This window comes from Pongo pygmaeus, chromosome 20 (genome assembly GCF_028885625.2).
Source record: "Pongo pygmaeus isolate AG05252 chromosome 20, NHGRI_mPonPyg2-v2.0_pri, whole genome shotgun sequence".
NCBI lineage: Eukaryota > Metazoa > Chordata > Mammalia > Primates > Hominidae > Pongo > Pongo pygmaeus.
This window is the reverse complement of record NC_072393.2, coordinates 54,131,502-54,155,819: the sequence shown is the minus strand read 5'-3', so window position 1 is coordinate 54,155,819 and position 24,318 is coordinate 54,131,502. Positions and strand designations below refer to the sequence as shown.

The 24,318-nt window shown below is 47.5% G+C and overlaps 1 protein-coding gene across 6 annotated transcripts in view; it reads left to right on the top strand.

The window, feature by feature from the left end:
• PLA2G4C (phospholipase A2 group IVC) overlaps positions 1-24,318 on the top strand; it is a 63,535-nt gene that overhangs the window by 5,598 nt on the left and 33,619 nt on the right. For 3 of the 6 annotated variants that reach the window (XM_054462015.2, XM_063657272.1, XM_063657271.1), the window contains exons 3-10: positions 680-791; positions 1,431-1,567; positions 6,295-6,484; positions 7,863-7,983; positions 10,512-10,652; positions 15,675-15,728; positions 17,546-17,575; positions 21,133-21,186. In XM_054462015.2, coding sequence (XP_054317990.2) covers positions 680-791; positions 1,431-1,567; positions 6,295-6,484; positions 7,863-7,983; positions 10,512-10,652; positions 15,675-15,728; positions 17,546-17,575; positions 21,133-21,186 — 839 coding nt within the window. Of the gene's footprint in view, positions 1-679; positions 792-1,430; positions 1,568-6,294; positions 6,485-7,862; positions 7,984-10,511; positions 10,653-15,674; positions 15,729-17,545; positions 17,576-21,132; positions 21,187-24,318 lie in introns of those variants that run through there. The other 3 variants (XM_054462017.2, XM_063657269.1, XM_063657270.1) reach the window with 3 other exon arrangements.

Sequence of the window (24,318 nt, the reverse complement as noted above, 5' to 3'; positions counted from 1 at the left end):
GACATGAGGATCACTTGAGTCCTGGTGTTCAAGGCTGCAGTAAGCTATGATTGCACCACCGCACTGGTGGTGGGCAACAGAGCAAGACCCTGTCTTATCATTGAACCGGGGAGGTGGAGGTTGCAGTGAACTGAGATTGCGCCACTGCCCTCCAGCCTGGGCAACAGAGCCAGACTCTGTCTCAAAAAAGAGAGAGAGAGAGAGAAAGAAAGAAAGGAGGGAGGGAGGGAAAGAGGGAAGGGAGGGAGGGAGGGAGGGAAAGAGGGAGGGGAGGAAGGAAGGATGGAAGGAAGGAAGGGAGGGAGGGGAGGGAAGGGGAGGGAGGGAGGGAGGTAGGTAGGTCACCATGTTGGCCAGGCTGGTCTTGAACTCCTGGGCTCAAGTGATCCACCCTCCTCAGCCTCCCAAAGTGCTGGGATTACAGGTGTGAGCCACCGCATCTGGCCCCAAAATTAACCATTTTGAAAAGTGAATAATTGACTGGCATTCAATGCATTCACAGTGTTGTACAACCATCACCTCTATCTAGTTTCAGAATATTTTCCTCGCCCCAAAAGGAAACCGTGTACCCGTGGGCTGGTGGCTACCTGCTTGGACAGCCCAGTTCTAGGTCAAATTCTGTGTTTTATCCCTTTTCCCTGTGAAATTTCTGGACTTCTTTGTGTTTTCTCCTGGGAAGCTCTGAGGTTTCCATAATTCCTGGGCTCCAGAAAGAAGAAAAGGCGGCCGTGGAGAGACGAAGACTTCATGTGCTGAAAGCTCTGAAGAAGCTAAGCATTGAGGCCGATGAGGTAAGTGAGGGGAGGAGGGTGGCCCCAGAGATCCCCGAATCGCCCCCTCTGTGCCCAGTGTCCAGGGCCCATCTCAGCCAGGGAGAGCTGGACCGAAGGGAGGAAATAAGAAGGACACAAACTTCTATGGGACAGAAATAGAAGGATATGAACTTCTATGGGACAGGCATTGCCCCTGCCTAAGGGAGATCCTAGGTCTCTTTCTCCTTCTCCTTCTCCTCCTCCTCCTTTCTTTTACTTTTCTTTTTTTCTTTCTTTTCTTTCTTTTTTTTTTTTTTTTTTTTGAGACAAGGTCTCGCTCTGTCACCCAGGCTGGAGTGCAGTGGCATGATCTTGGCTCACTGCAACCTCCACCTCCCAGGTTCAAGCTATTCTGCATCAGCCCGCTGAGCAGCTGGGATTACAGGTGTGTGCCACCACGGCCAGCTAATTTTTGTATTTTTAGTAGAGCTGGGGTTTTACCACGTTGGCCAGGTTGGTCTTGAACTCCTGACCTCAAGTGATCCACCTGCCTCGGCCTCCCAATGTGCTGGGATTACAGGCGTGAGCCACGGTGCCCAGCCCCAGGTACCCTTCTTCTTGTTCCCACCTCCATCCTCAGGCTCTGAACCTCTGATCGATTTTCTCCCCAATGCCTAGGCCCCAGTTGTTGCTGTGCTGGGCTCAGGCGGAGGACTGCGGGCTCACATTGCCTGCCTTGGGGTCCTGAGTGAGATGAAAGAACAGGGTCTGTTGGATGCTGTCACGTACCTCGCAGGGGTCTCTGGATCCACTTGGTAAGCATCACTCGTGTTTCAGATTGCTTTCTGACACATAAATGGGATTATTTTTTCCCTCCTGACACCAAATGTGTGTGGTTTATTCCAACGCTGCTTCTCGAGCTCTCTGGTACTAGCTGGGTGTCCTACAATTCTGAGCAATCCTGATGCTGTCTACCTGGAGTTCACGTCAGATTCCACAGGTGAAAGGGGCTCAGTCCCAAAAAACTGCTGCCACTTCAGACACGAGTTGCAATTACCTAGCCGCTGGTGCTTCTGACCGACTGGCAATAGTTTGGGGTTTCCCACAGCTTCCGCCTCATGTTCAGTAATTTACTGGAATAGCTTACAGAACTCAGGAACACGCTTTACTTACAATTGCTGGTGTATTACAAAGGATGGGCCAGGTGTGGTGGCTCACGCCTGTAATCCCAGCACTTTGGGAGGCTGAGGCAGGAAGATCGCTTGAGTCCAGGAGTTTGAGACCCAGGCTGGGCAACATAGCAAGACCCCGTCTCTACAAAAAGTGAAAAAATTAGCCAGGCATGGTGGTGCATGCCTATGGTCCCAGCTACTCAGGAAGTTGAGGCAGGAGGATTGCTTTAGCCTGGGAGGCTGAAGCTGCATTGAGCTACAATCACACCACTGCACACCAGCCTGGGTGATAGAGAGACCCTGTCTCAAAAAAAAAAAAAAAAAATTTCTAAAAAAGAAAATTCCAAGGGTTTTAGGAACTCTGCACCAGGAAGCAGGGGAAAACACCAAGTATCTTTCTTTACTACACAAAGCCATGGACAAAGCATAATAATACTTATCTTCTGACATTAAAGGAGGATTTACATGTTCAGGTGCACTTTTCACACTGCAGGTGGATAGAATACAGCCCTTTTAACTTATCAGCCTCTATGATAAAGTATTGCATTAATCTGTGTAGGACTGTCTCATTCAGGAGGCCCCAGATGGCAGGTATGAAACACTCGTGTCTGCGTGTTTGTTGCCAAGCCCAGGGCAGACATGACTAATCGATCTTGGCACATTTTCAGAGCAGCAGGTACGGCTAGGCAGAGCAGCAGAGGCTCGAGTGAGATAGGCAGGGCAGAGGCATGAATGTTGAGCCTGGCCGGCCTGATTTGTTTTCCTTTCTGTGCTCAAAGTTTGATCTGGAGCTGGGTTCTGAGCTGGATGTGGAGGATGAGGTTCATGGAGACGACAGCATGAAGAGCAGAGCTGCAGAGCTTGGGAGTGGGAAAGGTCCTGCAGAGTCACACCGGACCCCTCTATTCCTCCAAGACTCATCTAACATGTTGAGTGACATGGCGTGGGGGTTTAGCCGTACTGCACATTGCAGAACTCCAGGGGGCGCTGTTGAGATAGGAACCACATGATTTCTTCTGCAATCTTTCCGAGACTGCTGTGGTTAAAAAGGGAGGCCTGGCTGGACACAGGGACTCACACCTGTAATCCCAGTACTTTGGGAGGTCGAGGTGGGAGGATCTCTTGAGCCCAGGAGTTCAAGACCAGCCTGGGCAACATAGCAAGACCCCATCTCTACAAACAACAACAACGAAAGCCTTATATTTCAACAGCTTTGGGTTAGTTCCTGGAGCTGTCCTTCGTGGGCTGTTATGAGCCCAGACATACTTCTTTGTGCCTTGGTTTCCTCCGCTGTTGAGCATTGTAAGTGTGGACGATGAAGACTGGGGAAGGATGTGTGCGAGGAGGTCCTTCACAGGAACACCTGCCTCATGGAGAGGGCGACACACAGAGGAAACGGAAAATTTACATGAAATAAATATAACTGCAGAACGATCAAGTTCAAAGGAGCACTCAAAATCATCTGGGACAATCCTTCCATTTCACAGGCAGGAAAATGAGAGCACGATGGGAGAAAGACCTCATCAGAGTCAAATGTTTTTTGCAGCCAGCACTTATTAAAGGTTTACATGTGACAGCAACAAACTGTGCTGATCTCACAGGGCTGTTTGAGAATTAAATGATGAAACACATGCAAATGGTCCCAACCTGAGCTATCCAGTAGAACTATATACCATGAGCCACATCTATTCTATCATTTTAAATTTTCTTTCTTTCTTTCTTTCCTTTTCTTTTCTTTTTTTCTTCTGGAGACACAGCCTTACTCTTGTCGCCCAGGCTGGAGTGCAGTGGCGCGATCTTGGCTCATTGCAACCTCTACCTCCCGGGTTCAAATGATTCTCCTGCCTCAGCCTCCCAATTAGCTGGGATTACAGGCACTTGCCACCACACCCAGCTAATTTTTGTATTTTTAGTAGAGACGGAGTTTCCCCATGTTGGCCAGGCTGGTCTCAAACTCCTGACCTCAGGTGATCTGCCTGCCCTGGCCTCCCAAAGTGCTGGAATTACAGGCGTAAGCCACCATGTCCGGCCCATTTTAAATTTTCTAGTATCCTCTTCAAGAAGGTGAAAAGAAACAGTGAAATGAACGATCCATTTTCTTTAACCCAATATATCCAAAATATTAGCATTTTGACACATCATTAAGAAAAAAATTGTTAATGAGATATTTGATATTCCTTTTGTCAGACTAGGTCTTTGAAAACTGCTGGGCATTTTATACTGAGCGCATTCCAAGTTGGATGCAGAAGTCTCATTAGATGTTAAAGGAGGCCCGGGGCAGTGGCTCACACCCGTAATCCCAGCACTTTGAAAGGCCAAGGCGGATGGATCACCTGAGGTCAGGAGTTTGAGACCAGCCTGGCCAACATGGTGAAACCCTGTCTCTACTAAAAATACAAAAATTAGCTGGGTGTGGTGGCACGCACCTGTAATCCCAGCTACTTGGGAGGCTGAGGCAGGAGGATCACTTGAACCCAGGAGGCAGAGGTTGCAGTGAGCCGAGATCAAACCACTGTACTCCAGCCTGGGTGACAAGAGCGAAACTCCATCTCAAAAAAAAAAAAAAAAAAAAGATGTTAAAGGAAAGAACTTTTCATACCCAGCTTGTTCCAAACATACTTCAGAGTTTCCCAATAACTGAATGGAGTACCAGTGTTTAAATTTAAGCTAATTAAAATGAAATAAAGATTTAAAATCATGCTAGCCACACTTCAGGGACTCAAGAGCTACGATGTGTGTTTAATACATTGGACGGTGTGAGGGTAGATAGCACCGGATAAGCAGCATTAAGAACATCAAAAATTTTTATTGAGCCCAGGCACAGTGGCTCACACCTATAATCCCAGCATTTTGGGAAGCTGAGGTGGGAGGATTGCTTGAGGCCATGAGTTTGAGACCAGCCTGGGCAACATAGTGAGACTCTGTCTCTACAGAAAATAAATTTAAAAATGAGCAGGGCATGGTGATGCACCTGGTGGGTTGTGGTCCCAGCTACTTGGGAGGCTGAGGTGGGAGGATCATTTGAGCCTGGGGGTTTGAGGCTGCAGTGAGCCAGGATCATGCCACTGCACTCTAGCCTGGGCAACAGAGCAAGACCTGTCTCAAAAAAAAAAAAATATATATATAGACTCTATGTGACACACCACCTCCCTTGCCTTCTGCCATGAGTGGAAGCTTTTTGCACCATGCTTCTTGTACAGCCTGCAGAACTGTGAGCTAAATAAACCTCTTTTCTTTATAAATTAATATATATATACATATATTTATTGAGTGAACAAATGAATATCAAGTCTTTTTTTTCTTTTTTTTTTTTTTCTTTTTGAGATAGAGTCTTGCTGTGTTGCCCAGGCTGGAGTGCAGTGGCATGATCTTGGCTCACTGCAAGCTCCGCCTCCCGGGTTCATGCCATTCTCCTGCCTCAGCCTCTCGAGTAGCTGGGACTATAGTAGCTGGGACTGCAACCACGCCCAGCTAATTTTTTGTATTTTTAGTAGAGACGGGGTTTCACCGTGTTAGCCAGGACGGTCTCGATCTCCTGACCTCGTGATCTGCACACCTCAGCCTCCCAAAGTGCTAGGATCACAGGCGTGAGCCACCGTGCCCAGCTTTTTTTTTTTTTTTTTTTTTTTTTTTTAGATGGAGTCACGCTCTGTCGCCCAGGCTGGAGTGCAGTGGCACAATCTCAGCTCACTGCAACCTCTGCCTCCCGGGTTCAAGCGACTCCTCTGCTTCAGCCTCCCGAGCAGCTGGGACCACAGGCGTGTGCCACCATGCCTGGCTAATTTTTGTGTTTTTAGTAGAGACAGGGTTTCCTGAGTATCTGGCACTAGAGGTACCCACCACCACGCATGCCACCATGCCTGGCTAATTTTTTTGTATTTTTAGTGGAGACGGGGTTTCACCATGTTGGCCAAGCTGGTCTCGAACTCCTGACCTCAGGCAATCCTCCCACCTTGTCCTCCCAAAGTGCTGGGATTACAGGCATGAATCACCACACCTGGCCCCATTCATTGATTTTCTAGGATTATATGAGTTAATAGGTATAAAAGACTAAAGACAGTTTGTTGCTGTCACATATAAACCTTTAATAAGTGCTGGCTGCAAAAATCATTTGATGAGGCCTTTCTCCCATCATGCTCTCATTTTCCTGCCTATGAAATGGAAGGATTGTCCCAGATGATTTTGAGTCCTCCTTTGAACTTGATCGTTCTGCAGTTATATTTATTTCATGTAAATTTTCCGTTTCCTCTGTGTGTCACCCTCTCCATGAGGCAGGTGTTCCTGTGAAGGACCTCCTCGCACACATCCTTCCCCAGTCTTCATCGTCCACACTTACAATGCCCAACTCACTCTCTTCCTCTGTCCTCCAGGGCAATATCTTCTCTCTATACCAGCGATGGGGACATGGAAGCTCTCGAGGCTGACCTGAAACATCGATTTACCCGACAGGAGTGGGACTTGGCTAAGAGCCTACAGAAAGCCATCCAAGCAGCGAGGTCTGAGAATTACTCTCTGACCGACTTCTGGGCCTACATGGTTATCTCCAAGCACACCAGAGAAGTAAGTCATTCCCAGCTGGGAACCTGGGGTGGGGATAGGAGCAAGAGGTCTCAGGGTGTGGGGTTACCAAAGATCCTGACCAGCACCACCTTCTAAGTCCTTCAGGACTTTCAAGGCATCAAAATCTGGGCACTTCGGTTGATGCCTCAAAACTAAAGTATATCAGGATTACTGTGGTTGCAAGTGACAGAAATTGGCTCTGCTACGTTTATGCAAAAAATAAAGTGATATGATTTACTAGAAAGATACACAGACATCCAGGGCAAGAAGAACAATGAGGACTTATGATGGAATAAGGCAGAAATAGGGAAAGTGTCACACCTAAGACAACTTTCCTCTCCATCTCTGCTTGGCCATTTGATGTCTTGAATTTACTATTTTATTTTATTTCATTTTATTTTTGAGACAGGGTCTTGCTGTGTCACCCAGGCTGGAGTGCAGTGGCGAGATAACGGCTCACTGCAGCTTCGACCTCCTGGGCTCAAGCAATCCTCTTGCCTCAGCCTTTTGAGTAAGCTGGGGCAACAGGCGTGCACCACCATGCCTGGCTAATTTTTAAATTTTTTTTTGTAGAGACAGGGATCTTGCTATATTGCCCAGGCTGGTCTCAAACTCCTGAGCTCAAGCAATCCTCCAACTACTGGGTTCAAGTGATCCTCCCATCTCAGCCTCCCGAAGTGCTGGGATTACGGGTATGAGCCACTGCATCCAGCCTATCCTAACACTTTGGGTTTTTGTTGTTTTTTGTTTATTCTTGAGACAGGGTTTCACTCTGTCTCCCAGGCTGGAGTGCAGTGGTGCAATCACAGCTCACTGCAGCCTTGACCTCCTGGGCTCAAGCAATCCTCCCAGCTCAACCTCCCAAGTAGCTGGGACTACAGGCACACACCACTGGGCCTGACTAATTTTTTTTTTTGTTTAGAAACAGGGTTTTGCTTTTTTGCTTGGGGTGGTTTCCAAAGCCTGGGCTCAAGTGATCCTTCCACCTCAGCCTCCCAAAGTGCTGGGATAATGGGTGTGAGCCACTGCACCTAGCCTATCCAAGCACTTTGGGTGGCCGAGGCGGGAGGATTGCTTGAAGCCATGAGTTCGAGACCAGCCTGGGCAACATAGCAAGAGCCTGTCTCTATCAAAAAATAAATTAGCCGAGCATGGTGACATGCATCTGTAGTCCCAGCTACTTGGGAGGCTGAGGCAGGTGGATTGCTCAAGCCCAGGAGGTTGAGGCTGCAGTGGCCCATTATTGTACCACTGCACTCCAGCCTGGGTGACAGACTGAGACCCCTCTAAAAAAAAAAATGCGGCCTACGTGCAGAGGTTCCACCCTGTGGGACCCACATGCCTCCCTCACACTTTGTCTTGGCACCTTCTCCCAAAGCTGTCAGAGTCCCATTTGTCCAATATGAAGAAGCCCGTGGAAGAAGGGACACTACCCTACCCGATATTTGCAGCCATTGACAATGACCTGCAACCTTCCTGGCAGGAGGCAAGAGCACCAGGTAAGCAAACATTTAGAGGGAGGGAGAGGTAGTAAGGGATGGAACGGCACGGAGTGAAATGGAAGAATGTTTCCCTGCCCTTCCCTTGGGGAGCCCAGGAAGAGGGAAGGGCTCAGGATTGCAGAAAACAGGGTGCTCAGCTTAGAGGAGAGAAGAGGGAAGTCCCAGAAGTGACCAGAGGACATGCACTTGCTTTGCATGGATCAAGAAAACCTTTAAGAGGCCAACATGGTGTCTCACGCTTGTAATCCCAGTGCTTTGGGAGGCTGAGGTAGGAGGATCGCCTGAAACCAGGAGTTGGAAACCACCCTGGGCAACATAGTGAGAGCCCATCTCAAAACAACAACATTAAAAAAAAAAAAAAAAAAAAAAAGACACACAATAAATTAGCCAAGCATGGTGGCAGGAACCTGAAGAATCTACCCAGGAGACTGGGGCAGGAGGATCACTGGAGCCCAGGAATTCAAGGCTTCAGTGAGCTGTGATTGCACCATTGCACTACAGCCTGGGTGACAAAGTGAGACCCTGTCCCCCCAAAAAGAAGAAAGAAAAAAGAAAAGAGAGGAGAGGAGGGACAAAAGAAAAAAAGGGGCTGGGCACGGTGGCTCACGCCTGTAATCCCAGGACTTTGGGAGGCCGAGGCAGGTGGATCATGAGGTCAGGAGATCGAGACCATCCTGGCTAACACAGTGAAACCCCGTCTCTACTAAAAATACAAAAAATTAGCTGGGCATGGCGGCGGGTGCCTGTAGTCCCAGCTGCTCGGGAGGCTGAGGCAGGAGAATGGCATGAACCTGGGAGGCGGAGGTTGCAGTGAGCTGAGATCACGCCACTGCACTCCAGCCTGGGCGACAGAGCAAGACTCTGTCTCAAAAAAAGAAAAAAAAGAAAAAAAGGAAAGAAAACTGTAATAAGGGATGTTTGAAGGATGGCAGGGTGGGTTGCTGGGGCTGTCTCTCACTTTTTTTTTTTTTTTTTTTTTTGAGACGGAGTTTCTCTCTTGTTGCCCAGGCTGGAGTGCAATGGCACAATCTCGGCTCACCACAACCTCCACCTCCCAGGTTCAAGCGATTCTCCTGCCTCAGCCTCCCGAGTAGCTGGGATTACAGGCATGCACCATCACGCCCTGCTAATTTTGTATTTTTAGTAGAGACGTGGTTTCTCCCTGTTGGTCAGGCTGGTCTCGAACTCCTGACCTCAGGTGATCCACCCGCTTCAGCCTCCCAAAGTGCTGGGATTACAGGCATGAGCCACCGCGCCTGGCCGTCTCTCACTTTTTAGATGTCTTTCTTCTCCATAGGTCCAATTATCACCCAAATGCTGGCAGCTCTCCAGACATTCCAGTTTTTCTTTTGAGCTCATCTCTTTCCTGAGATCCAGACCTCCTTACCCTATTTCCTAAGCATAAAGTGCACTCACTTGTTCAGCAACTGTGTCCTGGTTTCTCACGATACATCAGGCAATGTTACCAGTTACCTGTGGTTGGACATCTCCTGGCATCTCAAGGCTCAGAAGCCCCCAGTGTGAATGGTGTTTGTCTGTTGGTTTGTTTGAGACAGAGTTTTGCTCTTGTTGCCCAGGATGGGGTGTAATGGCATGATCTCGGCTCACTGCAACCTCTGCCTCCTGGGTTCAAGTGATTCTCCTGCCTCAGCCTCCCAAGTAGCTGGGATTATAGGCATGCACCACCACGCCTGGCTAATTTTTGTATTTTTAGTAGAGACAGGGTCTCACCATGTTAATCAGGCTGGTCTCGAACTCCTGACCTTAGGTGATCCACCCACCTCCGCCTCCCAAAGTGCTGGGATTACAGACATGAGCCACCGTGCCCGGCTATGAATGTTTTATCTCCTTGGTGTGGATCCTTGTGCTGTTTTCTCACCAGAGCAGATACAGCTGACTCCGTCCTTTCCATAAGCCCCACAAATTCAGTCCTTCCCAGACCTAGAAATCACCCCCTCCTCATTTTCATCCTTTGTGCTCTTCTACATCACCCCCAACCAGGTCTCCCAGTCTCCTGTGAGACTCTTGTAATTAGTTCCTCACTGACCCGCCCATCCCAAGCTGTCCACCTCCTTCCCTGGCTACCTGATGGAAGTTTCCAGGATGAAAATCTGATCATGTCATTTTCTTCCCTGGAATATTCTAATGACTCACGTTGGAATCATGCATTAGATTTATGCCCACAGACAATCGTCCGTGCAATCGTGTGGCTACACTCTTCCTTTGCACTCCAGGATTCCATAGAGTTGCAGCCACAATGAGACGGAAGAGAGAGGCAGGGCTGAGGGTTCAAGCTCTGGAAAATATTGGAAACAGGCTGCTGTGGAAGTTATGAGCTGCCACCAGCAGCGTAAAGACTCAGGTCTGAGGATGAGATCCCCAGTGGTTTCTGATACCACACAGCCCATCTCTAGCATTCTCCTGTCATGGTTGTAATTCCTCATAATAGATTTTTTTTTTCTTGCACACCCGCTACATTCTAGGTTCTGTGCTGGGACTCACTTGCCCTTGTATTTCCTCTGCAGAGACCTGGTTCGAGTTCACCCCTCACCACGCTGGCTTCCCTGCACTGGGGGCCTATGTTTCCATAACCCACTTCGGAAGCAAATTCAAGAAGGGAAGACTGGTCAGAACTCACCCTGAGAGAGACCTGACTTTCCTGAGAGGTCAGCGCTGGGGTCAGAGGGGATTAAATGGGAGTGGGAAGTGGAGGGGAGGCGAGAATTTTCCTCCCGAGGGTCTAGCTTTGCCCAGCTCTTAAATTTCTGGGGGGAAAGAAAAGGACTTGGTAGGCTTCCAGAAAGAGGAATGGTGTGTTCCTCCTGCTGAGTCTTCAGTGTCTGTCAAAGGTCTCCTTAATGTGGCAGATACCTGATATCCTATCAAACAATCCAGGAGAGGGAGCTTAATAGAGGGGCTCAAGTCCAGGGCTGTGGCTTCCAATAGGCAGATTCAGAATGTGTTTGGGATTACATGGTGCTTTGGGAGGCTGACATGGGAGGATCCCTTGAGACTGGGAGTTTGAGACCAACCTTGGCAACATAGCAACACTGTGTCTCTACAAAAGATTTAAAAATTGGCCAGGCATTGTGGCATGTGCCTGTGGTCCCAGCTACTCAGGAGGCTGAGGCAGTGGAAGGCAGTGGGAGTTCAAGGCTGCAGTGAGTTATGATTGCCCCACTGCACTCCAGCCTGGATGACAGAGAAAGATCCTGTCTCAAAACAAACAAAAAACCAAAAAACTAGAATGTGTTTTGGGCACCAGCAAAGCAAGGGGCATACAATTTTTTTTTAAATAGGGTATTTCCAGAAAAAATTACAACAAAAACCAAAAACAAAACAGTCATAGTGAGTAAAATCAGAACTTGATTAAATGTCCTTGACTGTAGCTTACACACTGGTATCACTTTTAGTTGTGGCTTCATAATCTTCTCAGCACTCAGGGTCTGAAGGCATTACCCTGCTGGGCAGACAGCTCCCCTACATAGGACCAACCATGCCAGCTTGAGAAAGTCATTAATGTTACCTGAGCCTCGGTTTTCTCATAGGGAAAGTAGTTACCTCAAAATGTGGGTGTGAGAGTTGGGTATGATCTACAAATAAAACAATCAGCTCAGTGCCCAGCACATGGTAGGAATTTAAGGATGGTTGAATCTCCATGATTTTAGCATACACTTTTGAGGCACACTAGGAGCCTGATACTATTTTAAATGCAGGGGATTCAGTCATGAGCAGGACAGTGAAGGCTCATTCCCTTATGAAGTTTGCACTCCAGGGAAGGAGATGATGAATGAACACACACAAAAATAAGTATATATTATAATGTCAGATCATAGTAAATGCTATCTTAAAAAATAATTCATGGTAAGGGACTGGAGAGTGACCACAGTATTATTTTTAATTGAGGGTCAGAGCTTCTGACAGGAGATGGCCTTTGAGCATGGACCTGATGAAAAGTGAAGCCATGCAGATATCTTAGAGGAAAAGCATCATGGACAGAGGGAAGAGCAAATACAGAGACCCTGTATTAGTCCATTTTCATACTACTATAAAGATACTACCTGAGACTGGGTAATTTATAGACAAAGGAAGTTGAATTGACTCACAGTTTCACATGGCTGGGGAGGCCTCAGGAAACTTACAATCATGGCAGAAGGTGAAGGGGAAGCAAGAACCTTCTTCACATGGTGGCAGGAGAGAGAAGAGCAATCCAAAGAAGAGCTACCCAACACTTATAAAACCATCAGATCTCGTGAGAACTCACTCACTGTCATGAGTACAGCATGGGGGGAACTGCCCCCATGATCCAATTACCTCCCACCGGGTCTCTTCCTCAACATCTGGGGATTACAACTCGAGAGATTTGGGTGGGGACATAAAGCTTAACCATATCAGACCCTAAGCCAGGACCATGCTTGTCCTACTCTAGAACCAATGAGAAGACCAGTGAGGCTGGAGCCTCCTGAATGAGGCTGAGAGAGAGGGCTGGAGAGGTAGGCAGGGTCCAGATCATATGGGACCCTGAAGGACACAGATGAAGTTTAGTTTGGATTCCAAGTGCGATGGGAGAGCCAGGGAGGCAGTTTAATTAGGGTGGTGACCGATTCAGTTTATATTGTAAAACGTCTCGCTCTCTCTCTCTCTCTGAGCATGGATTGGGGTGGGTGTGTAAACTTAGAAGTTGGGAGCAGTTGAGAAGCTAATGGTCCTGGTGACAGATAATGGCAGTTTAAGGTTGGGTACCAGAATGGATATGGGAGGGAAGTGGATGGACTCTGGAAACCTGGAGATGGATGAAGAAGAATTACACCTGGATTGGATGTGGAGAGTAAGGAGAATCAGAGATGACATCAAAGGTTCCAGCTTTGGCAACCTGGTAGATGGAGGGGTGTTCTCAGGGGAGGAGAATGAGGTAGGATGAAGGGGATCTTCCTCCTTTCTCTGGTCTGGACAGAAGGGGTCCTTCACATTGCCAAGCCTGACTCCTGTCTCCTATCCCCACCATCTCTTTGCTAAATCTGGTCTTGGGCATCAGATATTCTGAAATTTTCACTCCCAGGTACTCCCTATAACATTATTATTCCCTTGGATGTATGTATCACCTACTGAAATGGTTCTCTACACGTCTCTTATACCTCCCCTCACACACCCGGGTGCTTTTTATTTACTATTATAAAATACACATAACATAAAATTTGCCATTTTAACCATTTTAAAGTGTCGAGTACAGTGGTATAAATACAATACATTCATAATGTTGTGCAACCATCACTGCCATCCATCTCCATAACCCTTTTCATCTTGTAAAACTGGAACTCTACACCCATTGAATACTAAGTCCCTGTCACCCCCTCCCTTAGCCCCTGACAACCACAATACTACCTTCTGCCTCTATGATTTTGACTACTCTGAGTATGACATGGAAATGGAATCATGCAGTGTTTGTCTTTTTGTGTCTGTCTGATTTCACTGAGGAAAATGACTTTGAAGTTCATCCATGTTGTACCATGTGTCCGAATTTCCTTCCTATTTATGGCTGAATCATATTCTATTGTACGAATATACCACATTTTGCTTATCAATTCATCCATCGATGGACACATGGATTGCTTTCACCTTTTGGCTGTTGTGAAGGAAGCTGCCATGCACATGGGTCTATGAATATCTCTTTGAGACCCTGCTTTCAATTCTTTTGGGTATATACTCAGAGGTAGAATTGCTGGATCATGTATGTGGTAATTCTACTTTTAAAATTTTGAGGCCAGGTGTGGTGGCTAATGCCTGTAATCCCAGCACTTTGGGAGGCCGAGGCGGGTGGATCATCTGAGGTCGGGAGTTGGAGACCAGCCTGACCAACATGGTGAAACCCCATCTCTACAAAAAATACAAAATTAGCCGGGCGTGGTGGTGCATGCCTGTAATTCCAGTTACTTGGGAGGCTGAGGCAGGAGAATCACTTGATCCCAAGAGGCGGAGGTTGCAGTGAGCGGAGATCGCACCATTGCGCTCCAGCCTGGGCTGTCTCAAAAAAAAAAAAAAAATTTTTTTTTTTTGAGGAACGACCATACCATTTTCCACGGTGGCTGTACCATTTTATATTCTGCCCAGTGGTGTGCCAGGGTTCCAATTTCTCCACGTCCTCATCAACACTTGTTTTCTGGGGTTTTTTGGATACCAGCCATCCTAATGGGTGTGTCTTTTTTTTTTGAGATGGAGTCTCACTCTGTCGCCCAGGCTGGAGTGCAGTGGTATGATCTCTGCTCACTGCAGCCTCCCAGGTTCAAGTTATTCTCCTGCCTCAGCCTCCCGAGTAGCTGGGACTATAGGTGCATACCACCAGGCCTGGCTAATTTGTGTATTTTTTGGTAGAGATAGGGTTTCACCATGTTAGCCAGGCTGATTTTAAACTCCTGACTTCAATTGATCCGCCCACCTCACTCTCCCAAAGTGTTAGCATTACAGGCGTGAGCCACCGTGCCTGGCTGATTATTCATTTTTTATGTCTCCCTGTATCATATACAAATGTGTTTGGCTAAAAGTCACTAACCAACCACAGTGCCCTGAGGAAATGTGGGATTAATTTTCTTACAAAAGAAAAAGACACACCGGGCACCGTGACTCACAGCTGAAATCCCAGCACTATGGGAGGCTGAGGCGGGCAGATCACTTGAGGTCAAGAGTTCGAGACCAGACGGGCCAACATGGTGAAACCCCGTCTCTACTAAAAAAATACAAAAATTAGCAGGGCGTGGTGGCGCATGCCTGTAATCCCAGCTAATCGGGAGGCTGAAGCAGGATAATCACTTGAATCTGGGAGGCAGAGGTTGCAGTGAGCCGAGATCACACCACTGCACTCCAGCTTGGGCAACAGAGCGAGACCCCATCTCAAAATAAATAAATAAATAAATAATACAAAGATAGGTGGCTGGTGACATTGGTTTAGCTGTGCAACATTAAGCAGAAGGACCCAGGTTTATTCTGGGCTTCTGCTCCTCCATCCTTAGCATATTAACAGTCACCCTCATGCAGAACTCCTCCACACCACAGGATGGCTGCTGCATCCAATGAAGCTGCAACTTTTTTTTTTTTTTTTTTTTTAAAGTCAGGGTCTCTCTCTGTCACTCAAGCTGCGGTGCAGAAGCACAGTCATAGCCCAATACAGGTCTTGAACTCCTGGCCTCAAGCGATCTTCCTGCCTCAGCCTCCCAAGTAGCTGAGACTAGAGTTGCATGCCACCATACCTGGCCTGCTCCTTCTGAGAAGGAGAACAAGCACTTTGCAGAAGTCCCCCCAGCAATGTGCATGGACCAGAGCTTGACCTTCCCCTAGCTGCAAGGGAGGCTGGGAAATATTTGCCCTTCCTGCCTGTGTGCTGAGAAGGGTTGGCATGGATGGGAGCTTGAAATGGCCTTGGGGTAGCCAGTCTACAGTGCCTGGCTGGCTCCACCCGTAGAAGGTTCGTGAGGACAAGGACCTTATCTGTCTTGTTTACTGCTCTATTCCAGCAGCCAGAAGAGTGCCGGGTGCCCACTAATTGCTTCATAAATATTTATGGAATGGAAGAATGATCTTTCTTCCTGCTGCAGATCCCTGCAGTGCTTTATGCCAGTCTGCTGGTGCTTTGAATATCAAGCATGACAGTCACGTGATGGAGAATGTTTGAAATTTTATTGCTCTTTTCTTGGCAGGTTTATGGGGAAGTGCTCTTGGTAACAATGAAGTCATTAGGGAATACGTTTTTGGTGAGTATTTGGGGAACAGAAAGGTCAAACCCTAGAGATATTTTATGCAAGGAGATTCACAGTACTTTTACTACTCATGGCAGAAGAGAGACCTGTATGTAATTGTTCTAGCAACTGTATTTCCTGACATTTATTGTCATATAATTGGGCAGCCAGCATGACCACAGAGTGGATGAGAGTACAGACTCCCTTGGAAGGAATGTTGCTCTGGTACATGTGAGCTTCGTGACGTCTGAAAAGTTACTTAACCTCTCTGTGCCTCAGTTTCTGCCTCTGTGCCATGCAGGTGATAATAACAGTAGTTATGAATATTTGATGAGTTAATTCGTTGAAAGCTCGTAGGACAGTGCCTGGTAGGTAATGGCACTCAGTAAACATTAGTAATCATTACCTGGTCCCTCATTTAACATTTAACCCCTTCAATACCCTAAGAGGCAGATGCTTTTGTCCCTTCCATTTTGCTGAGATCCACCAAGTCGTGGGAAGGATGCATGACTCACCCACGCTGCTGGTCAGTGAGTGCAGACGTGGGGATCTATAGGAGAATTGGGTGGTGGATCTCTAGGGGAATAGTGTGGTGGTTCTGATACAAAGCCTGTCTGCCTGGATCCACATCCCGGCTCTGCTTCTCCTGCACTGCTCACTCTGGAAAGCTGCTTAAATTCTCTGTGACCCAATTTCCCCTTCCTAAAATGGAGACAATAGTACGTAGTCCCAGTCTCGTATATTTGATGTGGGGTTTAAATGACCACATGTATGTAAAATGCTTAGAGCCAAGCCTGACACATGGGAGTGTTTCATTATATGTTAATCTTATTTTTAGGATCATTATTGAGTTCACACCCTGAACCACTCATCATTCATTTAATGCATATTCATGGGACCTCCTGTGTGCCAGGCACTGTACTAGTTCTTACGCTTTGACTTTTTTTGTTGTTTGTTTTTTTGAGACAGAGTTTTGCTCTGTTGCCCAGGCTGGAGTGCAGTGGTGTGATCTTAGTTCACTGCATCCTCCACCTCCCAGGCTTAAGCAACTCTCCTCCCGAGTAACTGGGACTACAGGCTCACGCCACCATGCCTGGCTAATTTTTTTTTTTTTTTTTTTTTTTTGAGACGGAGTCTTGCTCTGTCGCCCAGGCTGGAGTGCAGTGGCGCGATCTCGGCTCACTGCAAGCTCCACTTCCCGGGTTCACACCACTCTCCTGCCTCAGCCTCCCAAGTAGCTGGGACTACAGGCACCCACCACCACGCAATTTTTGTATTTTTGGTAGAGGCAGGATTTCACCATGTTGGCCAGGCTGGTCTTGAACTCCTGACCTCAAGTGATTCACCGCCTCAGCCTCCCAACGTGCTAGGATTACAGGCATAAACCACCATGCCCGGGCTGATGTTGTTCTTTGACATTGGTGTTCACCATAGCTTGGTTAAAAACAAACCTAAAAAGGGAATCTATCTATCTCCAACCTCCAAATGGCTGACTAAAGGTGTGAGATGGGTCTGAGTGTTACTTCTCCAGTGGGTCTGCTAAGCTTTCTCTCTAAAAAACAAAAACAAAACTCCTGATATGTAGTGTTTGCCAATTCCTGTAGTGTAAATGTTCCCACCATGGCCAGCTTCAAGCTAGCAACATGAGGTCACTGAGCACAGAGTTGGAAGAGAGGGGCAAAATTGGCTCTTGAGAGCCATTGGCTGCCATTGGAGCCCATGGCTGCCATTTCTATTAATGAAATATCTCTGCAGGTCATCTGTATTTTTTATGTTATAACTAGGGACTTGTTGTACAGATAAACATTCCCCCTGCTTCTACTCTTTTGCAGACCAGTTAAGGAATCTTCTGACCCCAAGAGGTAAGCATCCTACTTCGTCATTAATCCCTGATGATAATGTGGACTGCACACTTGCTTGAGGCCAGCCATTGTCCTAGGAACATTACATGTATGATTCATTTGGTACCCATTTGAATTCTTTATCTGGTATTTCAAAGATTTCATCTTGATTTGGATCTATTGCTGGAGAGGTAGTGGGGGTGCTGTAGAACCATGTTTTGTCATATTACCAAAGTTACTTTTCTGATTCCTTCTCATTTGAGTAGACTATTTCTTTTAATTATTCTTGAATTTATGTTTGATTTGACTGTGTTTTTTTTTCTTTTTTCCGCTTAAGGATGTGACTTTAATGTCCCTAGCTAATTATAGCCTAATTTGGTCCTTGGTGCTTTCAGGAGTGAAGACCGTAAGAGTTCCTTGGATATAGGGAGTCTTTGTGTGATGGCTTTCTCATATGCTGGTTGTAGAAGCAATGTGCTCACTGTGTGAGCAAGTTCACTGTTGCCTACAGGGCTGGAATGGTAGAAGTCTCTTGAAGCTTACCTCATTCCCCACAAGGCATGCAATTTTCTTCCCCAGTATTTTATTGAGTGGTTTGATGGTTCAGGCTTCAGGTCTGTAGGGGAGTGCATAGGAAGTGATTGTGGCCAAAGCATGTGAGTAAATGCAACACCCAATGGTGAGCAAAGGTCCCTGCCTTGACAGAGATGGCTGGAGGAGCTCTCAGTGAGTTGCACCAAGATTTTTTTTTTTTGGAGACAGAGTTTGGCTCTTGTTGCCCAGGCTGGAGTACAATGGCATGATCTCAGCTCACCCCACAACCTCCGCCTTCTGAGTTCAAGCAATTCTCCTGCCGCAGCCTCCTGAGTAGCTGGGATTACAGGCACTTGCCACCATGCCCAGCTAATTTTGTATTTTTAGTAGAGACGGGGTTTCTCCATGTTGGTCAGGCTGGTCTCAAACTCCTGACCTCAGGTGATCTGCCCACCTCGGCCTCCCAAAGTGCTGGGATTACAGCCGTGAGCCACCATGCCCAGCTGTGCACTGTGATCTTATCAGGCAGAAGGGTTGGAGCCACCTCAGCTCCCCTGCCAGGTCACCCGGAAAGCCATCCACCTCTCAGACACACTCGTGATCCAGTGCTCCAGCTATTCAGATCAGACAGGCATCTCTTTTCATCTGTAGGAATGTTGGTGTTCCAAGTAGAGAGGAACTGTGAATCTGTCTCTTGTGCCAGCCTAAACCTAGAGGGGCTCCTCCTGTGGGGATGCAGTCACCCTGATGTGTTCCAGAAAGGCTGTCTATAGTTGTACCCATGCTGCGCTCCCATGGGAGAAACCCCAACTGTGCCCGTGGCAATGGAAGAGAGGGGAAAGACATCCCTTTCTCCAAGACCCTTCATGCACACCAGGGCTGTCTGATGGTTGGGTTAGAGCTGTGGGCTTTCCGTGCTGAGCCCAGCACTGAAACTGTGTCCCTGCTGAAATGAACTTCCCACCAGCAGAAAGATCTGATTTTCAAGGCCTGCTGTCCAGATTCTTTTGTCCCATGGGGTGTTCCCTTGATGTGGTGCACTCCCCATTCCCCTAGGATAGTAGTTACTGGGCACCAGACTACAGTGAGTGTTATTGTTCCTCTGGGTCTAGCCACCCAGTGAAGCTGCCACACTTCAGGCTGGTTCTTGGGAATGTCTCCAAGGAATCTGGTAATGTCACCTGTCCTCGAGACTCCCAGCAATGGGAAGCAGCACCAGCTCTAATGGGGGTGGCAGGAGAGAGACACAGGCTCTGTGAGATTCCTTGCTTATAGACAGCCTTAGTATGTTGGCTTCCTTGAATGCTACTTACAGTAGTAATGAACTGATCACGTGGACAGACTCAGGACCTCCTGGTTAGCCAGAGTGGTGCACGCAGTGGTGATAGCTGAGGACATAGAGCCATTTTCTCCTTCTTGGGCCCGGTGTTATCCTACCAGGAGATGCTGTCGTGGACTATGTTGGTTGGCCTCCACCCAGCAGGTGGAGCACCAGCTGCAGGAGTAGCAGTGGGATGTTCTCTTGCCCTATGTTGCCCAGGGTGGCTACTCTTGTTTCTCAGGCAATGGGCAGAGCCATAGAGTTCCCAAAAGTTTCCGTCCTTTGTATTAAGCCACCAGGGTGGGTGGCAGGGCAAAGCTAGGTGTGGGCTGGGTCAGGCAGTTTACTGCTCTAACTCTCCCTGTGCAGGGCAAGCAGCAGCTCCTGTGGGTATGAGGGGGTGGGGGTGGTTTTCAGACCCATGTGCTGATAATCCAGAGAGGAATGTTTCTGCCTCTGCTGCACAGAAGAGTTTGTGCAGGGAGTGGGGAGTGGCAGGTGGCAGTAAGCCCCACGCGGATCCCACACACTTGGCAAGGCAGATCTCCTCCCACCCTGTTCCACTGGCAGTGGTGAGCTAAGTTCCAGGCAGCCTGTGCTCAGAACTTGCAAATGCCCCCAAGTCATAAGCTTTCCCTGCAGAGATAGCAATCACTGCTTTCAGGCCATGCCCCTCCCCATCTATCCCACCTAGCCGTGTGCCAGGGTCCTGCACACGTGTCTGCAGCTTGCTTTTCATTCACCCCATGTGGGTGGAGAAGTTCACCTCCACCCACAGTTATCTCATGAAACCCAGCTGGGGGCTTCTTTCAACCTGCAACCACCACCTGAACTTTTTGGCTGACCACTGCAGGGTGCCCTGTGAGGAACAATAAGGAATGGCTTCCCTGGGTCCATACTGGGATCTGGGAGTGCATGCAGGGTTCTTCCCACAGCTCCTACTTATATTCCATGAACCTCCCCAAGTCATATCCTGCACTGAATAGGGTTAAGGTCTTTCCCCAGAGACTGGATTTTCAGGATCCCTGGTGTGGTGGGGGCGTGTATCCTGCAAACAGTCTTTCCCCATCTCACACCCTGGGGACTCGCAGCCCTTCACTTGAGTCACAGTGTAGGCTGCAGCCCATCACTTCCTTCAAAGGGACTGTGGATTCCTTCAGATTTCCTGTCTAATTCCTGAATCACTTCTTTGAAAAAAAGGTTCACAGTGTGAATCTCTACACAGTGTTTTGTCCTTCCAAGTGGGAGGGGTATGCCAGCAATGCCTCTAATCCAACATGTTTGCTGTCCTGCTCTTTCATAGTAGGACAGCTAGGACTTTCCAGAAGTGCCCCCATAAATCTGCATGGGCCAGAGCTTGACCTCCCCCTAGCTGCAAGGGAGGCAGGGAAATATTTGCCCTTCCTGCCTGTGGGCTGAGAAATGTTGGCATGGAAGGGAGCTTGAAATGGCCTTGGAGTAGCCAGTCTACAGTGTCTGGCTGGCTCCACCCATAGAAGGTTCATAAGGACAAATCTGTCTTGTTTACTGCTGTATTCCAGCAGCCAGAAGAGTGCCGGGTGCCCACTAATTGCTTCATAAATATTTATGGAATGGAAGAATGATCTTTCTTCCTGCTGCAGATCCCTGCAGTGCTTTATACCGGTCTGCTGGTGCTTTGAATATCAAGCATGACAGTCACGTGATGGAGAATGTTTGAATTTTATTGCTCTTTTCTTGGCAGGTTTGTGGAGAAGGGCTGTTGCTAATGCTAAAAGCATTGGACGCCTTATTTTTGGTGAGTATTTGGGGAACAGAAAGGTCAAAGCCTAGAGATATTTTATGCAAGGAGATTCACAGTACTTTGCCTGCATGTGACAGAAAAGAGGCCTGTGTATAATTGTTCTAGCAAACACATTTCCTGACATTTATTCTCATATACTGAACACTGATTATGGGCAGCCGGGAAGAGCACAGAGTGGATGAGAGTACAGACCCCCTTGGAAGGAATGTTGCTGCGGTACATGTGAGCTTTGTGACCTCTGAAAAGTTACCTAACCTCTCTGTGCCTCAGTTTCTGCCTCTGTGCCGTGTGGGTGATGATAATAGTAGTTATGAGGATTAAATGAGTTAATTCATCAAAAGCACATAGGACAGTGCCTGGTAGATAAAGGCACTCAGTAAACATTAGCAATCTGGCTGGATGCAGTGGCTGACACCCATAATCGCAACACTTGGGAGGCTAAGGCGGGCGGATCACTTGAGGCCGGGAGTTCAAGTTTCTGATCCTGGCCGACAGGTGTGTGGAGCTGGTGCCTGCTACTTCCAGGCCTGGCTACAAAAAGCCTTCTGTGGCTCTCCAGCTCTCTCCTCTCATGGCACAGACAAGGAGACCTTGTGCCAAGAGGAGAAGCTCTTAAACCCGGGAGGCGGAGGTTGCAGTGAGCTGAGATCACACCATTGCACTCCAGCCTGGGCAACAAGATGCAAGCAGCTTGGCCCGGCGCAGTGGCTCATGCCTGTAATCCCAGCACTTTGGGAGGCCCAGGCGGACAGATCACTTGAGGTCAAGGGTTCGAGTGCAAGCTGGGTAACATGACGAAAATGCATCTCTACTAAAAATACAAAAATTAGCCAAGTATGGTGGCGCACGCCTGTGATCCCAGCTACTCAGGAGGTTGAAGCACAAGAATTGCTTGAAACCAAGAGGCAAAGGCTGCAGTGAGCTAAGATCACACCACTACAGTCCAGTCTGGGCAACAGAGCAAGACTCCATCTCACAAAAAAAAAAAAAAAAAAAAAAAAAATGGCATTCGTTACCTGTTCATCATTTAACCTTTGAATAACCTGAAGAAGTAGATGCTGTTGTCCCCTCCATTTTGCTGAGAGCCACCGGGTCATGGGAAGGATGCGTGACTCACCTATGTAACTGGTTGGTGAGTGCAGACACAGGGATCTATAGGGGAATTGTGTGGTGGTTCTGATCCAAAGCCTGTCTGCCTGAATCCACATCCCAGCTCTGCCTGTCATGCGTTAGTGACCCTAGAAAGCTGCTTAAATTCTCTGTGAAAAGAATTTAAAAATAAAGAAATGAGGGGCTGGGCGCCGTGGCTCACACCTGTAATCTCAGCACTTTGAGAGGCTGAGGTGGGCAGATCATCTGAGGTCGGGAGTTTGAGACCAGCCTGACCAACATGGAGAAACCCCCTCTCTACTAAAAATACAAAATTAGCCAGGCGTGGTGGTGCATGCCTGTAATCCCAGCTACACGGAAGGCTGAGGCAGGAGAATCGCTTGAACCCAGGAGGTGGAGGTTGCAGTGAGCTGAGATCGCACCATTGCACTCCAGCCTGGGCAACAAGAGTGAAACACAGTCTCAAAAAAAAAGAAAAAGAAAAAGAAAAAAAAATGAAACAAACAAAAAAAAAAGAAAAGAAAATCAACAACAACAAAATTCTCTGTGACCCAATTTCTCCTTTGTAAAATGGAGACAATAGTGCATAGCCCCAATCTTGTATATTTATATCAAATAAATGTAAATATACATCAAATATACAAGATTGGGACTATGTACTATTTGATGTGGGGTTTAAATGACCTCATATATGTAAAGTACTTAGAGCAAAGCTTGACACATGGGAGTGTCCTCTTAAATGTCAGTATTATTTTTATTATCTCTTGTATTGTTAGAAAAAGCAAGCCAGGGCCAGGCGCGGTGGCTCATGCCTGTAATCCCAGCACTTTGGAGGGTGAGGTGGGCAGATCACAAGGTCAGGAGATCGAGACCATCCTGGCTAACACAGTGAAACCCCGTCTCTACTAAAAAATACAAAAAATTAGCCGGGCGTAGTAGCGGGCGCCTGTAGTCCCAGCTACTCGGAAGGCTGAGGCAGGAGAATGCGTGAACCTGGGAGGCGCAGCTTGCGGTGAGCCGAGATCACACCACTGCACTCCAGCCTGGGCGACAGAGCAAGACTCCGTCTCAAACAAAAAAGAAAGAAAGAAAAAGCAAGCCGGGCACAGTGGCTCACACCTGTAATCCCAGCACTTTGGGAGGCTGAGGTGGGTGGATCACTTGAGGTCAGGAGTCCGAGACCAGCCTGGCCAACATGGTGAAACCTTGTTTCTACTAAAAATACAAAAATTAACTGGGCGTGGTGGCGGGCACCTGTTAATCCCATCTACTTGGGAGGCTGAAGCAGGAGAATTGCTTGAACCCGGGAGGCAGGGGTTGCAGTGAGCTGAGATGGCACCACTATACTCCAGGCTGGGCAACAGATCGAGACTGTGTCTCAAAAAAAAAAAAAGAAAGAAAGAAAAAGAAAAAAAAGCAGACAAAATTTATTTATTGACAATTCAAAAATTTGAAAAAGATGAAGCAGAAGCTTGACCTAACCGACATGTATCAGGACTCAGCTTTCTATCGCATTTTCAGCACATGTGGAAAAATTGAATTTTGATTTGATCTCAAGTAAAAATTTATAACATGTACAATATTTTAATTATAGGGATCAACACTGCTACTATTAGGTAATAATATTTTTAAATATTATGTTAAGATTTTTTTGTTTTGTTGAATTTTTACTTCAATAGCTTTTAGGGTACAAGTGGTTTCTGTTACACGATGAATTATGTAGTAGTAAATTCTGAGACTGTAGTCCACTCATCAGTGTATGTTTTAGAGTATGTTGCATTCAATATGTAGTTTTTTGGTTTTGTTTTTTGAGACAGTCTCACTCTGTTGCCCAGGCTGGAGTGCAGTAGCAAGATCTCGTCTCACTGCAACCTCTGTATCCTGGGTTCAAGTGCTTCTCCTGCCTCAGCCTCCCTGGTAGGTGGAATTACAGGCACTTACCACCATGCCCGGCTAATTTTTATATTTTTAGTAGAGATGAGGTTTTGCCCTGTTGGTCAGGCTGGTCTCGAACTT